The sequence below is a fragment of the Lynx canadensis genome, chromosome D3 (assembly GCF_007474595.2).
Source record: "Lynx canadensis isolate LIC74 chromosome D3, mLynCan4.pri.v2, whole genome shotgun sequence".
Lineage (NCBI taxonomy): Eukaryota > Metazoa > Chordata > Mammalia > Carnivora > Felidae > Lynx > Lynx canadensis.
In genome coordinates, this window is record NC_044314.2 from 38146690 (window position 1) to 38163395 (window position 16706).

General features: G+C 43.1%; 1 protein-coding gene across 4 annotated transcripts in view; it reads right to left on the reverse strand.

The window, feature by feature from the left end:
- The window catches only part of MAPRE2 (microtubule associated protein RP/EB family member 2), a 158916-nt gene extending 148137 nt beyond the window's left edge, over positions 1–10779 (reverse strand). The window contains exon 1 of one of the 4 annotated variants that reach the window (XM_030292303.1): positions 10717–10779. Coding sequence is in view for 1 of the 4 variants with exons in the window: in XM_030292300.2 (XP_030148160.1) it covers positions 9227–9250 (24 nt within the window). In the remaining 3 variants the exon portion in view is untranslated. Of the gene's footprint in view, positions 1–679; positions 1193–8409; positions 8543–9226; positions 9370–10716 lie in introns of those variants that run through there. The other 3 variants (XM_030292300.2, XM_030292304.2, XM_030292302.1) reach the window with 3 other exon arrangements.
- Between the last annotated feature and the right edge of the window lie 5927 nt (positions 10780–16706).

Here is a 16706-nt window from a genome sequence, read left to right on the forward strand (position 1 = left end):
CGTACTGAAGCTGCAGGCCCGGGACCTCACACAACTAACAAGGCATCCTTGGAATCCCCTGGGAGTGAACTTCCTTGGACTCACTAGAAATCATCAACTTTTATTAGCAATGTCATGCTAACAATCTACCTATCAATGTATCTATTGAATTAGAAGGTCTGTAAAAAAATAGAAGGTACCTTTCAATAGCTTACAAAATAAGATGGCCAATTTTCTAGTTCTAGTTTCTACTTATTTCCCCTCATTGTGCAGATACTGCAGATAATAGCTTGATTTTTTTCTTCAGTAGGTGAAAGCAGGGCAGACATTTTAATGTATTACCTTGGACATAGAGTCTCAGATCAGATATTTTACAGACCAGAAAAGCTAGGCCTTTTGACATTTATGATGGGATAGAAGTAGGGTTGCAAATTTGGAGAAAACAAAAAAGAGATGAGAAACACTAAACAAAATTCCAAACAACCAAAAAAATGGGATGCTCAGTTACGTTTGAATTTTAGCTAAAAGACTAATTCTTTTAGTATGAGTATACCCCACGTAATACATATATGTAATATATGGGACATAGTTACACTAAAAAAAAAAATCATTGCTTATCTAGAATTCTGATTTAATTAGCCATCCTGTATTTCACCTGGCAACCCAAGAGAAACGCCCGTTCCCCCAAATTCTAACTTACCCTGAAATGCTGAGAGAACAGGTAGCGTGGAGAACGAACAGACCCCCTGACAGTGCTGTTTAAACACTAACTGCACCGAGAACTGCTTTCCGGATTTGCCAGTAACACATACAGCACTTGGTTGTTATGCTGTTGATTTGTGGAAACTCCTTTTAGAAGATTTGTGCCCAGAAGACTCCACTTGAGAAAAAAGTTGTGATAGAAGGCAAGCTGGAAACTAACAAAAAAATCTTCCGTCAATAGTTTCCTTTTGGGGAAGGACCAGGGGGAGCAGAGCAGAAGGGTTTTCCTTTTAGCTCCCTCTCTTTTGGAGACTGAAGAAGATCAGCGGGAAAATAGAGACAGCGGTTTCTTGGTTAGAATCATGAAATGTTCTTTGTAATGGATCAAATTCTGGCAAGCTGGTTGGGTTTTAAAATTATTGAAAGAAGGAAAGAATGCATAAGGTGGTTGCAGGGATGCTCATCAGTTGTTTGAAAGCAGCCTCTACCAGCTTTTAAAGAAGGGAATCTACTCTTGCATGCTGGTGGGCACGCAAACTGGTGCAGCCGCTCTGGAAAACGGTGTAGGGGTTCCTCAAAAAATTAAAAATAGAACTACCCTATGACTCAGCAACAGCACTACTAGGAATTTATCCAAAGGATACAGGAGTGCTGATTCATAGGGGCACTTGTACCCCAATGTTGATAGCAGCGCTTTCAACAATAGTCAAATCATGGAAAGAGCCCAAATGTCCATCAACTGATGAATGGATAAAGAAGATGTGGTTTATATACACAATGGAATACCACTAGGCAATGAGAAAGAGTGAAATCTTGCCATTTGCAACAACGTGGATGGAACTGGGGGGTATTATGCTAAGTGAAATAAGTCAGTCAGAGAAAGACAGATATATGTTTTCACTCATATGTGGAACTTGAGAAACTTAATGGAAGACCAGGAGGGAAGGGAAGCGGAAAAAATAGTTTCATACAGAGAGGGAGGCAAACCATAAGAGACTCTCGAATACAGAGAACAAACTGAGGGTTGATGGGGGGGAGGCAGGGGTGAGACGGGGAAAATGGGTGATGGGCATTGAGGAGGGCACTTGTTGGGATGAGCACTGGGTGTTGTATGTAAGTGGGAATCTACTTCCGAAGCCAAGAGCACACTGTATACACTGTATGTTAGCTAACTGGACAATAAATTATGTTTGAAAAAAATAAAGAGGGTAATCGAGTCCTCTGGTTTCACTTTCATGCATGACATCCAATAACAAGTTTGGCACACTTTAGCAAAACTGAAAGAAGTCACCTCATTTTCCACCTGCTTTTTCTGGCTTATTTTACCTTCTCTGACTAACTCCAAATACCAAGAGTTGTTCTTGCCACGTTGTTTGTAATTAATTCTAAGTTAAAACCAAGGTTTATCTGTTAGCAAAATGCTCGAGTGTTCTGCCCCTGTTCAAGCAATTGAAACTTACGAATTTCTTACTCTGGAAAAATACAATAAATCTTCATTTTAGAACTACTTTTTTTTAATTCAAGTTTTTATTTTAATTCCAGTTAGTTGACATACAGAGTTATATTAGTTCCAGGTATATAATATAGGGATTCAACACTTTCATACATCACCCTGTGTGTATCACAACAAGTGCATTCCTTAACCCCCATCAACTATGTAGCCCATTCCCCTACCCACTTCCCCTCTGGTAACCATCAGATTGTTCCCTATAGTTAGGAGTCCGCTGGGGGGGTGCCTGGGTGGCTCAGTCAATTAAACGTCTGACTCTTGGTTTCAGTTCAGGTCATGATCTCCCGGTTCCTGAGTTTGAGCCCCTCACTGGATTCCACACTGACAGTGCGGCATTCTCTCTCTCCCTCTCTCTCTGCCCCTCCCCCTCTCACTCAATCTGTCTCTCTTGAAATGAATACACTTTAAAGAAAGTTTTAAGAAAGAGTCTGCTGGGTCGCCTGGGTAGCTCAGTAGGTTAAGCGTCCCCTGGTCACGGCTCTGGTCATGATCTCGTTGTTTGCAAGTACAAGCCCCGCAGAACCCTCTTGGGATTCTTTTTCCCTCTCCCCCTGCCCTCTGCCCCTCTTCTGCTCATGCTTGCTCTCTCTCTCTGTCTCAAAACAAATAACTAAACTTGAAAATAAAGAGTCTGTTTCTTGCTTCGTGTCTCTCATTTTTTTTCCCTTTGCTTGCTTGTTTCTTAAATTCCACATATGAGTGAAATCCTATGGTATTTGTCCTTCTCTGACTTATTTCACTTAGCATTATACTCTCTAGCTCCATCCATGTCATTGCAAATGGCAAGATTTCATTGTTTTCCATGGCTGAATAGTATTGTAGTGTGTGTGTGCGTGTGTGTGCGTGTGTGTGTGTGTGTACCACATCTTCTTTATCCATCACCCAATGGACACTTGGGCTGCTTCCGTATCTTGCTGTTGTAAATAATGGTGCTGTAAACATTGGGGTGCGCATATCCCTTTGATTTAGTATTCTTGTATCCTCTGGGTAAATACCCAGCAGTGTGCTGCATCATAAGGTAGCTGTATTTTTAACTTTTTGAGAACCCTCCATAGTGTTTAATTTTGGAACTCTCCTGGGGAGAGCTACATGTGATATATGTATGGCACAAGTTATATTAAAGAAAATCTTGTTAGCAAAATATGAAATCTACATTATGATAAGGGAGGAAAGTTGCTTTTTAACTTGAACTGGTTACACAATTTGTCCTCAGTTGTCCCCCTTTATCTTTCCCCCCCAAATACTCCATCATGAGCAAGAGTAAGTTAAGTCCCCTCAGGAGTTAAATATCTATATGCCATTACTGCCAATAGTCCTAGGATGGGGTTAAATGCCCTTATAATTTGTTTTGTTTTGTTTTTAGAAATTATTTAGCTGATCTCAGGTTCCTCAAACTTTACATTATCTGCAATGCATTGTTTGATGTAGTGAAAAAAAGAAGCCCAAACTATCATTTTTTGGTTTCTGAATTGCAGGTGTACTGATTCTGGAAGGGAGGAAGAGGACGAGTTATCTATAACCCTTGAAGTTGCTCTATTAATCTAAGTGAAACTCATTTACAGTCGGTGGCATTAACAAAAGAGGAAGTTCTCTTAACTGAAGGAAATTTCGTGAGGCAACGCTTAAAGTAAAAAATTAAGACAAGGTCTCATTAATGTTGTTATTGCTCTTTCAAAGGTTCTTTCTAGAATCTTAATAGTAATCTCTCTATCCTTGGGCAGAAGGCAAATAATTTTCATCTCTGGATCATGATCTGATCTGTTTCTGAATTTGGAAGTTTCAAACTAAATTGTCTATGGCATAATGTCAGCTTCTAGGGATGTAAGTGACTGTAAATCTGCTCATTATTATTATTAAAAAAATTCTTTTAATGTTTATTTTTGAGAGAGAGAGGCAGAGCACAAGTGGGGGAGAGGCAGAGAGAGAGAGGGAGACACAGGATCCGAAGCGGGCTCCAGGCTCTGAGCTGTCAGCACAGAGCCCCATGCAGGACTCAAACTTACGAACCGTGAGATCATGACCTGAGCCGAAGTCGGATGCTTAACCGACTGAGCCACCCAGACACTCTAAAACTGCTTACTATTTAATGATCCTTGCCTTTGTAAGTAGAGAGCAATTTATTTTAAATGTATACTTTAGAGGAGTAGTGTGATTTTCAAAACCGGCAAGTTTCCACATCATGTTTTAAGTGTGTAAAATGACCGTCAATGAAAAATTTCAAATCTGAATACATCTTCAAATTATGTCTTCATACGCTCAATCAAATAAGCAAAAAATGCCCTCACAGGTTTGAGAAAAAGAAGTTCCTACTGCTAAAGAGTTAAGGCAAGTGTCACCCTGGGCTCACTGTCAAGGGTGTGTTTTCCCATCTCCTGGAGCATTGGAAACACTGACATTGGCTCAACGTAAGTCAGCACTGCCCTGTTTGGGCCTGTTAAGGTTCAGAAGTTTTATAGTTCGCCATTCACAAAAATTCACATATGCTTTAGAAAAGTACTGCTGTTTTGCAAAGTACATGCACCCAAAAGGGAAATAGGAAACTAAACTATTTTTAGTGAGTTACCTATGTTTGGAAACAATTTTTTTTGCCTTCTCTAACAGGGAAAAAAAACTGAAAAAAGACTAAGTGAGCAAATTCTCATTCAGAACCGAAGTATGTTGAATGAGAATAAATCAAGGGCATGCCAATTTGTACCTAAATACTTAGTAAATATTTTAGGCTTGGTGGCCCGAATGGTGTTTGGTGAAACTACCGTGTTTCAGTAGCACTAATAGCCATAGACAAAACATAAGTGAATAAGTATGGCTATAGCCCAGTAAAACTATTTTGAACACTGAAATTTGGATTTTGTATAATTTTCAAGAGTCCCAACATATTTTTCTTTTCTTTTCTTTTTTTTTTTTTTTTTGATATGTTTTCAACCATTAAGCAAGCCACAGAAACCAATTTTAGTTCACAGGACATACAACCACAGACAGTGGGTCATAGTTTTGCTGATCTCCAAAACACACAGAGCCATGGCTTTCAACTCAACACAAGCCTAGTGCCATTACGTGGAGTTGGTCAGGAGTCACTTTTGAAGGGTGTAGATTATTAGGTTTGTTGGAAGGAACTTTACCAATAATCATCTTCTGTAACTCTGGGGTAACAAATCACAATTTTGAATGCTTCTCTTCAAATTTATGGTTTCAAATTTGGTGCAAAAAAAAAATCGTGCAATTAGTAGATTTGAAACACTATAGCCAGATCTTCCTGATCAGGGAGAATAAATTCACTGTAAGCATCTAAGATGGTTGCAGGTAAATATGTAAGATAGTTGGATTTTATTCTTTGTGGTCTCCAGAGGGTGAGTGCCGCAGACAATGCTCTGTGGATGTAATGTGCTGCGAGGGAGACATTGACATGTAAATTGAAGGACTATTTAGTAAGAAGCTATACAGGAAGTTTAAGTTTTTGTTGGATGGCATGATTATTATTAACCTGTAAGGGCCCTTCAAACAAGAGAGTTTATGTTTCTATGATTTGGGCAAAGATTCTAAAACTTCCTATTTTGGTTATCTGGATAAGAAGCAAACAATAGCTCAGCTTTTGGGGGGTTGGTCTAGTCCAAAGGTTGATTACTTCAGAATAAAGTTGGTGAGATCATCATGTGTGTTAGAACTGAACTTGTCTAGCCAAAACCTCCAAGCAAGATTATATTCCACTCTATTCAAGAAACAGCTACATGATAGAGTCAGTACCCCTGGTTTCTCATCACTTTAGAGTATCATTTAATATTGGGATTTGTGCTCTTTGGCGCATGGGAATTCTCTCTACCAGAGTTATGTTTAGGCCCTGATATACTAAGGAGACCAAAGGGCTGTATAAATTTAAGGTAAAAAAAAAAAAACAACAAAAAACAAACAAAAAACCTGAATGATTCTGATCTATCCCAAAAACTTCAGTTTCTAAAATTGAGGTGATACCCCTTCTTTCTACGTCACCGCTTCTGGCTTACTTGTAAATATTACAGAACTAGGTCTACACCATCCTCTGATGAACAGTTTCTCGTTAATCTGGATTAGACCCATTCTTCTAGACTATGTTTCAGCCTTTCAATATCTTACAACTCCCAGGAAAGGGGCTGGAATTTCAGAAATGTATCCCCAGTGCCTTTTCTTAGCTACACAGAAATGAAATGAGAATGGGCTCATTTCCATCACTTTGGCCTTTGGAAATTCTTATTAACACTTATTTCTGGTGTTATGTGTCAAAGAATATATCCAACTTCTCATTTTAAAATATGCTGGCTATTTAAATATATTTGTGCTATTTTAAAAAAAAATTTTTTTAATGTTTATTCACTTTTGAAGGAGCGAAAGAGAGAGACATAGAGTGTGAGTGGGGGAGGGGCAGAGAGACAGAATCTGAAGCAGGCTCCAAGCTCTGAGCTGTCGGCACAGAGCCTGATGCGAGGCTCGAACTCTTGAGCCGTGAGATCATGACTTGAGCTGAAGTTGGTCACTTAACCGACTGAGCCATCCAGGTGCCCCACTTGTGCTAGTTTTAATCAAGGCCGATGACAATAAAAGCTGTTTAACTATTAACTTGCAATGCTCTGAAAGAACTCTCCTAGCTTGATGAATTCCTTTAGGCATCCAGATAGTTGGATGTGATTTTTCCATCATAATGGGCAGAGAGCAAACTTTTGTGAGGTGAATCTTCACATGAGAGTGTAGTTAAGTATTCTAACAGTTACTAGTTATGCTCAGAAGTCTAGGTTGTTTTTATGGTAAAACTGTAAATGAACAAACGAGCTACCATTTCATAGCACTTAAGAATTGTGATGCACCTTTAGCGCCCACATATCCAGAATGTCCGTCTTGGAAAATAACAACTGAACGTACTCAGGATGCTCTGCTTTCAAATGTTCTCCCCACCTTTTGATAATGTTCAGCATACACAAATAGCATTCACAACACGAAAGGTATTATGCTCTGTGCTATGGGAGCTGCAGACAGAAAGGCTCCTGGGAGAGAATACCAAGCAGGGTACATAGGGGCTAGGAGAGATTCCAACAAAGTTCTGTAGCTGATAATATTGAATGCTTGCTGTGTGCCAGGCACTGTTGTTCCCCCTTAAAGAAACAGAATGGGGAAGGAAGCAGGTAGACTCAGTCATGGTGATATAAAAGGTAATGAAGAGAGGAGTGGTATAAAAATTGAAGTTACGAGTAATAAAAATAAGAAAAATACGTTTATTGACAAACTACAAGAGCCTTAAATACAGAGAACAAACTGAGGGTCGCTGGAGGGGTTTTGTGGGGGGGGGTGGGAAGGGCCATATGGGCAAAAGGGGCATTAAGGAGGCCACTTTTTGGGATCAGCACTGGGTGTTATATGTGAGTGATGAATCACTAAATTCTATTCCTGAAATCATTATTACAGTCTATGTTAACTAACTTGGAGCTAAGTTTAAAAATAATAATGATAATTTAAAAAAGAAAAATAAGTATACTTAATAACCTGTGTACATTAAAAACTTTTTTTAAATGTTTATTTATTTTTGAGAGAGACGGGCAAAGTGCGAGCTAGGGAGGAACAGAGAGACGGAGACACAGAATCTGAAGCAGGCTCCAGGCTCTGAGCTGTGGAACATGACCTGAGCCCACGTGAGACACTAAACTGAGCCACCCAGGCGCCCCCTAACCTGTGTACGTTTTGAAACAAGTTATCTTATAAGGGTCGTGTCTTAGGGATTTTTTTTTAAAGCAAGAAATCATTAATAGCAAACATATTCATGCAAAATGTTAGATATAACCATTTCTATTTAAATAGACCCTTTAATCCACCACTGAGAGTGTGATCAAACAGTATTTGAGTTTTCTATACTCAAAACTTACGCAGTGCTAATTCATCCTCTCTACTTCACATATTTGAAATAACCCAAACCCAGTTCACATTCTCCAGGGTTTTTTTTTTTTTTATATGCCTTCCACCAAGGAAATTACAAGATGTCTAGTTGGTTTTGTGTTTCCTCCTCTAACAGGAGAGCGCATTATAATGAGCAAGTGGAACAGGGTGCTGGAAAAGGAACCAGCGTCTACGAGCAAACATATCCTGATCAGATATTCAAACACGCTTTCAAAGGAGTGGAATAGTGCGCGTCAAAAAGCTACTGGATGTAATTACTTCCTATTCCCCGGGGCTCCGCCTTAGAATGAAGTCTGCTGACTCACCAGGCTGCTCCCAGTTAGTTTCTGCTGGGTTTCCCCACTGCCTGTGCACGTGAGTCATCACGGGGAATGAAAGTTTCTACCGGCTCCTTAACAACCATGCAGAAACCAGACACTGACAGTGAACTTCGATCTTTCCAATAGGAACCGGACCTAAGGCAAGAGGGGGTGAAAGATGATGTGGCAGGTGTCACCGCCAGCCAAGCCGCCCGGTGACAGTCCCCGCCCTAGGGCGTCTGTGGGCGGCACTCCAGTTCGAGCTTCTCCCCCGCCCCCACCCCAAGTAGTTAAACTGGCATCTTGTCTTGCAAGCCTTGCAGCTGCTGGCCACTGAACTCCTTTGCGTCAGTGTTGCTCAGACTTTGCTCCACAATGGGATTACCTGGCGATTAAAGATGAATAAAACAAATAACAAACCCGATGCTTGGCTCTCATCTCCAAACAGGCTGATTTAAATGGGTTGGGATGAGATATGGACATCAGGATTTTCCAAAGCTTCCCAGGTAATTCTAACAGACAGCAAAGTTTGGGAACCTTTGCGATGGAGAAGGTCACTCTTCCCATGCAAGTGAAACTTACCAGTTAAGCATCACTAATGACCACCTGGTGGCCTCCCAAACCATCCTGGAGATCTAGTGACACATAGCCCCTGATAATTTAATTAGTTTGGCAGCCACAAAGAACGCTAGCAAAGCAAGGGGGCATTTTCAGAAGAGACACTGGCTAGTCAAGGACCATCTTCCCTCTTAGCTTACCAAAAACTTGGCTATATTTAGTGCTCAAGAGAAGCGTCTCAAATGTTGCTATTCTTTTTTGTTACCTTTTGATCTCTGCTCTGTTTCATCCCACAGAGTCTTGCTCCGCAAAGCTGTAAGCCTCGGGTCCTCCCAGATTAGAAGCAGGTGCTGCGTCAAAGCACAATCAAGACGGTACTGCACGCTTCACTTGGGCTGGGACCGAACCGCCGCCTCTCAGCGCGGCCCCAGGGTAGATACTATGCTAATCGAGAAAGTTCTTCCGTCTCCTCGCTGGCGGGCGGGTGCAGGTTTGAACACTTAACCCTTGATTTTACGTGACTGCATTATAGTGCGTTTAGTGACTTCCTCTTGCTTAGCGGGTCTGGACCACGTTCCATGTTTTTGGAAGAGAGGACGTGAGCAAGTGCTGGCGAAAACCCGCAGGGAGGGGACAGCAGTGTCGGCTGGTGCCAAAGTGAAGGGATGGCTAATGTTCGGAATATTAATTACTCCACGCGCTACTGACCCAGCGAAGACTAGCAGAAGGGGACTGGGGGTTAAGACAAAGGCTCCTCCTGATCAAATGGCTGCAGCGCCCCTTCCTCCGAGGTTATAGCTCTGCCTTCTGCGCCAGGCGGCACTTGGCAAGGCACTGGCAAAGTGACTCAAGGGGTGGCCAGATCCACTATCTGAAAGTCTGCATTACCGAACGCTCCAGACTCAGAGGGGAAGGTCTTTCTGTGCCCACCCCTCCTTCCTGCCCTTTGTGGGATTTCTGGGCTTCCGCGCAACCCTTCTAAGGGTGGACTGAAGAATTTCCTACGGAAGCAGAGTGAGGAGTCGCCGAGTAGCCCTCGCCCTGCGCCCAGGGTGATCTCTGCAGAAGAACCCGTTGGGGTCAGAATAACAACCCGTTCTCATTTCCCCAGACCTGGCTCCCAGGTCCCGGGCGCCAGGAGCACCAGCGGGAGCCCGATTTGGAATGGGGAGCTGTGGGGTTCGCCTCCGCCGGAGGGCAAGCACCCGCGGCGGCGGCAGGGCCGGGGGTCTAGCGTTTGATCCCCAGCAGGCCGGCGCCAGCGCGCTGCACTTCCTGGTCTGCCCGAAGTGCGCTGCCCCTGCCAGCTCCCTCGGTTCTCGGTCCCTGCGCCCCAACTCTGGCGCCTCCAGGTCTGCGCGCTGCGGGAGCGCACCCCCAAACCCCCCTCGGCACCAGCGCCAAGTGTCCGCGTCCTGGACAGTCCCGGCCCTCACCCCAGAGCTAGTCCACTTTGCTTCTGCCAGCGTGGCAGCCCGACTCCCTCCCCTCTTCCCGGGTGCGCAGCGCTGGGGCTACGAAGAAGGGGTGCCGCTCGCTGGCGGGTGCACATCCCCGAGCCGCGGGGCCGACCCCTGCACAACTTCTTGCAGGGCACCAGGGACCCCGGGGTCCCGCTGGCTCCGCGACCCGCAGACTGCAGCCCCCCGGCGGCGGGAGGAGGCGCGGCCAGCGCCTGGCCTGGGAGGGACTGCGCCCGGGCAGGAGGTGTCGGGGTGCGCCAGGGCGGTACCGCTTTAAATGCACTTGACTCACCTGCTCCGGCGCTGTCGCCTCCTTCCTCTACTGACAGCTGGGGGCTTTGTTTTCTCCACCCACCAGGCCGGGTGCGCTCCGCCCCCATTGCCGCACGTGACTCGCCTTCTGCCACCGCCACCGCCGCGGCTCGGCTCGTCCACCCTGGAGAGCTGGCCGCGCCACCCTTTTCCAGGGGTGCGGAGTGTGGGTAGAGACCCCAGCCGAGCACAGGTCGCGGCAGGTCCGAGGTGACCTGTCTGCGGGCTGGTTGGAAGGTTGCGCTCAGGTTGGGGCCCTTGGAAGCCAGAGTTGGTCACTTGGGATAAAGTGCCAGCCAAAAGAGCAGGGCCTTTGGGCCCCACCAAGAAAGAGGAGGCCAGCGTGGCTGAGAAGAGGGGTCTTGAAAAGGCGACTCCACACCCTGAATTAAGTACCTGTAGCTGGGGGCGTGCTTCCGTTTTTTTTATACCAAGTGTTTGTACTCCTACCTGGGGAACAATTAATAATAAGGGGCAAACTAATTTTGTCATGAACATTATTAATCAAACCAGGCAATTCTAAACCGAATAATACCATAACAGTGCAATCATGGCACATTTTATTGAGGTTTCAAATCTGCTTTTTGGTGCTGTTGATATTTGGATTCTATTTGGAAAACGGAATCCAGGCTGGAGAAGCTAACTCCAGATTATTGATGTGGGCACCGGTCCATTTGGAACAATACTTGTTTTTAATGAAACGAATTGAGAAAATGTTCTGGCTTCAAGACCCGGCTCAGTATCTGCTGCTTTTGGAAGTGTTCCTGACCTTCGCTGATCTCCAGTGTTTGAAACTCAAAGAACCTGTTGTCTGAATCCTTCCTTTTGCCCTTGGAGAACACATACATTACCTCCCCCCTCCCCACCCCCTCCTATTGGAACTCAGGGGAAAGTTTACCTCCAGCTCTCGCAGCATCCTTTCAAGTGAAGTCTGTATAGTGGAGTGACTTAGCACAGTGAGTCCCAAACGTTAATGTGCAGAGAGATCACCCCGGGGCCTTGTTCAAACCACATTCTGATGGATTGGGTCTGGAATTGGGACTGATACTCTGAATGCCTGGCAAACCCCGAGGTAAAGTTAGTGCTGCTGGTTTGAGGATCACACGCTTGCTCTAGCAAGGCTTAGAACACTCACTTTGGCATTGGCCCGCCTAGTTTGAGTCCTGACGCATCACTTAATAGCTCTGTGACCTTAGGCAAGTTTTCTTAACAATTTGAGCTCCCCAAGCTGTAAAATGGAAATACTCCTAATATCCACCTCCTAGGGTTTAAGATTAAATGAAAAAAAAAAAAAAAAAAAAAACTTGTAAAACAAAAAAAGTACCTTGTGCCTGGCACACGCACCCAGGGTTCAGAAAATGTTAGCTAATTAACTCTTGGGGTCATCCTTGAAGGAGCAAAGCTGGCATAAAGCTGAACATACAGGGGGAACAGCAGGTACAGTGGGAGTGGAGGCAGCCAGCCTAGAATGACCGCAGCATCCCATAGTGTGGAGCCCCGGACAGATGTGTAGAAGAACAATCCTGTTGAATAAATGGAGGACTGTAATGCAGAGCAAGTCATACATGTTTAAAAGTTCTGTTTCTTCTGTAAAACTTTAAATCTTGATAAATTAGTTCTGGGACATTGAATTAAAAAATCATTTGCTTTTTATTACAGATAATGTCCAGCTGCCTGTCACATGGGTAATCTATTTTAATATCTGAGAGAGTAAATGGATTGTAAAGGAGTAGTGCATTTTTTATCCTCATTAAAAACCTTGAAATTTAAATTTAAATGAATTTATTAATGAAGATACGGTATTCTTAGCTCTCGAAATGAATGGGTATTGTCATCAGAGTTCTCATCTCTCTCTTGCTTGCTGCTTCTCTCTCTAGCCCTAAATATGAATGTTTCCTAAGACTCGTGTGTGTGTGTGTGCGTTTGCTTTTTATTTTTCTCACTTTTTCTGTCATTTCCTTTGGAAATTTTATTCATGCTTAATGTTCAACTTTCAAGTGTATGTACCCACATTTTAGCCTGTTTCCCAGCCCCGTTTCTGCATTACCAATCACCTGCGAGGCATTTCCAACTGACTATCCCACCAGCCTAGAAGTTTCAGTGTGTTCTAAATTAAACTCCTTCTTCTCATAAAATTGATACCTCCTGAGGAATAAATCAAGATAGTAATTTGCATTGAGAAGCCCTCAGTGTTAATTCAGGGACCTGGCAAGGGTGTGGGACATGCTGTGGGACCATCCCAGTACCTTCCTCTTGCCCCCAGCTATTTCTCAGAGACTTGGCCTTCAATAGTGACTGAGGCAGATTCATCCTATAAACACAGCTTACTGGTGTAACAGCCACATAAACAGCTATGGGTTGCTGCATAAATGGTGATCAATGTGACTTGAGCTGGTGAGAAAGTGCATCAGTCAGGGTAGGCTAAATTATGTTGCTGTAACAAACACCACCAAAATCTCAGTGGTTTAATACAACGGAAGTTAATTTCCTGCTCACACAAAATGTCCAGGCAGCTCTCAGGGTGACTCATCTCTCTAGCCCGCTTCCTTCCTGTGACTTAGGGGTGTGTACTTAGAAATAGATGGAAATGTAGAAATCTTGGTGAACAGCAGTAATATCTACCATAGGGATCCATTTAACACAGGGGGCTGGGGATAAAATTAAATGGAAAATAGGGTAGTGACAATAGAGGATGAGCAGAGATTACCAGTTTGAGGAAGGTACCAAGTTCTGTGAGGAGTCTTTGGAAAAGCATTATTGTTCTTGTTATCATACAATATAATTATATAGGGAGACACTTAAAAGTAAAAACTTGTGTCTCTGCCTGTCAGGGTCACCTTATCATTTAACCAAGGTCAGTCTACTCCAGGCATTGATCATCCAAAGTCTTCTGTGACACAGGGGCTCGGAGTTATTGTCCATGTTGATTATATCCTAGGTGGCACATCAACCATTAAATAAGTAAGGTTACATCAACACAAGCAAATTTGCTAATTTTGCTGACCTTGATGGTCACTCTCTGCTTGAGGGTTGAATACGTGTGTGTGAAGAATGGAATATTTCAGCAGGATCAAATTGTCCCATGTTTCTCCTATGATTGCCTGAATCATTCCTTTGACATATTCAAAGGAATGTTGAAATGCAGCCTAGTGAGTAAAAATCAGTGTGAGAAAAATAAAATCATGGCTTTCAATAAGCTTTGGGGCTTCTTTCTCCAGAGAGCAGAGTTTACATCAGCTCAACTTGCTTCGTTCATCTCCCCACACTTCACATGCATAAAAGAGATAAAGCATTGATGAATGCTATAAGCTCTAAAAATGCTCTACACACACAGGTTATCATAACGTGTTGCTGAGCACTGAGCAGTGCTTTGGATCGCAACAATTGTGTGTTGTCTCTGCTCACATCTATTAGTGGCACTCCCTTTAAAACGTTTGCCTCTCATAAAACTGTTCCCAAATAAGTATTTTTACATAACGTCAGCATCTTCCTAAAGCTAATATTCTGAGAGCTTCAATCACACGTTTCCACAAATGTTGAAAATGAGGAATTAGAAAGGAGAAGCACAGCTTATCAGTGAATATTTTAAACCGTTTGCTCAAATCTTTCTCATTTTATCTGATTTATTTTTAGCTCGGAGTCCTTGCTGAACTGTAATACCTCTTTAAGTATAAATCTTAACCTCAAGAGATATGCTACAGTGAACCACTTATAAATGTATCAGTTAGACCATGTAAGACTGAGATGGAGGTGTTCATTACTGAGATGTGATGGCATTTATCAAGATGAGTAGTGAAGGTGGCACAAGATGACAGCTTGGCAGGGATCGCTGCCTTGTGAGGACCCTAGTGTTTAGTTACAGAGTAAATGTTGAAATAAGAAACAATGCCACCTTCGAGGCACTGCATGAGCTTTGAGTAAATATTGGTGAGTTGGCTAGAAAGTATTCTGTAGGTAAAGTTAAGGAAGGAGCTTAAATGACTCACCCAAGTCCCAATTTCTAGTTATGTCCACTAGCAAAAACTGTGTCTCCATAGCATAATACAAAAAATGCCAGAAGGAAAAATACACTCATTATATAATATATATTGGTGTATACATCATAGGCTATGTTTAATGTAGATCAAAAGGAACAAAATGTTACCCTGATTCGTACAACACTGTGTGTTAGAGGTGTCCGTGATTTTATAGCAGATGGAAAAAAAATCCTTCATAGAAGGGGTGCCTGGGTGGCTCAGTCGGTTAAGTGTTGGACTTCGGCTCAGGTCATGATCTCATGGTTTGTGGGTTTGAGGCCCGTGTCAGGCTCTGTGCTGAACTCTTGCTCAGAGCCTGGAGGCTGCTTTGGATTCTGTGTCTCCTTCTCTCTCTGCCCCTCCCCTGCTCGTGCTCTGTCTCACTCTGTGTCACAAACAAACAAACAAACAAAAACAAACGTAATTACAAAAATTTTAAAAAAAGAAAAAGAAAAAATCCCTCATATAAAATAAAATAAGTTGGACATGAATATTTTTATATGCTGTTTAGAACAGATGTAGACCATTTGTAGAAGGATCAACTCTTTCTGGATTCAGTATTTTCAACAAAAGGCAGCAGATAAAATTAATTTGTTGATTAGTAATTATCTCTTAAGTGGTGGAGTTATCTTCAAACTTACCTGTTTGGTCTCTGAGACCAAGAGATGAAATCTGTTAAAGTTTCCTGTTGTAGCTCCATGAAGCCCCAAATGCTTTGATCCCCTAAGAGACCAAGGGGATCACTGCCAACTCACTTTGGGACCCCCCCTAGGACACAGTATAGCTGTTTTTTTTAATGAATTCCTTGGTTATTAAACATTAGCATGCCAATTTTATTTTCTTTGCCATTTCCCTATGTCCTGCCAGTGAGTTGGTCAGCCAGTGTGACAATATCAGGAAATTGATTCCTTGCATTTCTTTAGAATCTTATTTCTTTTTTTTTTTTAATTTTTTTTCAATGTTTTTTATTTATTTTGGGACAGAGAGAGGTAGAGCATGAACGGGGGAGGGGCAGAGAGAGAGGGAGACACAGAATCGGAAACAGGCTCCAGGCTCCGAGCCATCAGCCCAGAGCCTGACGCGGGGCTCGAACTCACGGACCGCGAGATCGTGACCTGGCTGAAGTCGGACGCTTAACCGACTGCGCCACCCAGGCGCCCCTAGAATCTTATTTCTAATGGTCTTTGATTCATCAGCAGAAATTTGCTCATCTTTGGCCTTTCTAATTTTAAAATTGCTTCAACCTTTTTAAGTTGTAATTTATTCAACAGTTTTGTGATGCCTTCCTCTGGGCAGTCACTCTGTTAGGTGCTATGTTTCCCCAAATGGTCTTTGGTCTTAAGGGCCTTAGAGTATAGGGAACGATGGACGTGTGTATAGTGTGGCTTGAGGCACATTAAAAGTTATGAATATGGCACCTGGGTGGCTCAGTCAGTTAAGTGTCTGACTCTTGATTTCAGCTCAGGTCATGATCTCATGGTTCATGGATTTGAGCCCTTCAGTGGGCTCTGTGCTGACAGCACTGAGCCTGCTTGGAATTCTCTCTCCCTTTCTCTGTACTCCTCCCCTACTCTCTTTAAAATAAATAAATAAACTTAAAAAAAAATAAAAGGTATAAATAAAATGCTAAGAGAACACTGGACAGTCAGGAAGAAAGTCAGACAAGGGCTCTCATTTATGTTGGGTCTAGAAGGATGAAGAAGAGTGTACCAGGTGAGGATGGTTTGGGGTAAGGCAGAGTCTGTGGGCATATATTCCAGAGAAGGAATGTGGAAGCAAATGACGAGTTTAATGTGGCCGAAGAATAGGGTGTGTGGAATGGAAAGGTCAGTGGGGTAGACAAGAGAAGGCCTGGTGTGTCCAGCTGAGATGTTTAGATGTAAGATATTGGCCAGCGGCCTCCGTGTGGGGTGAGAACACTCTAGAGTTGTGTGAGGTGATATGCTGGGTGTGA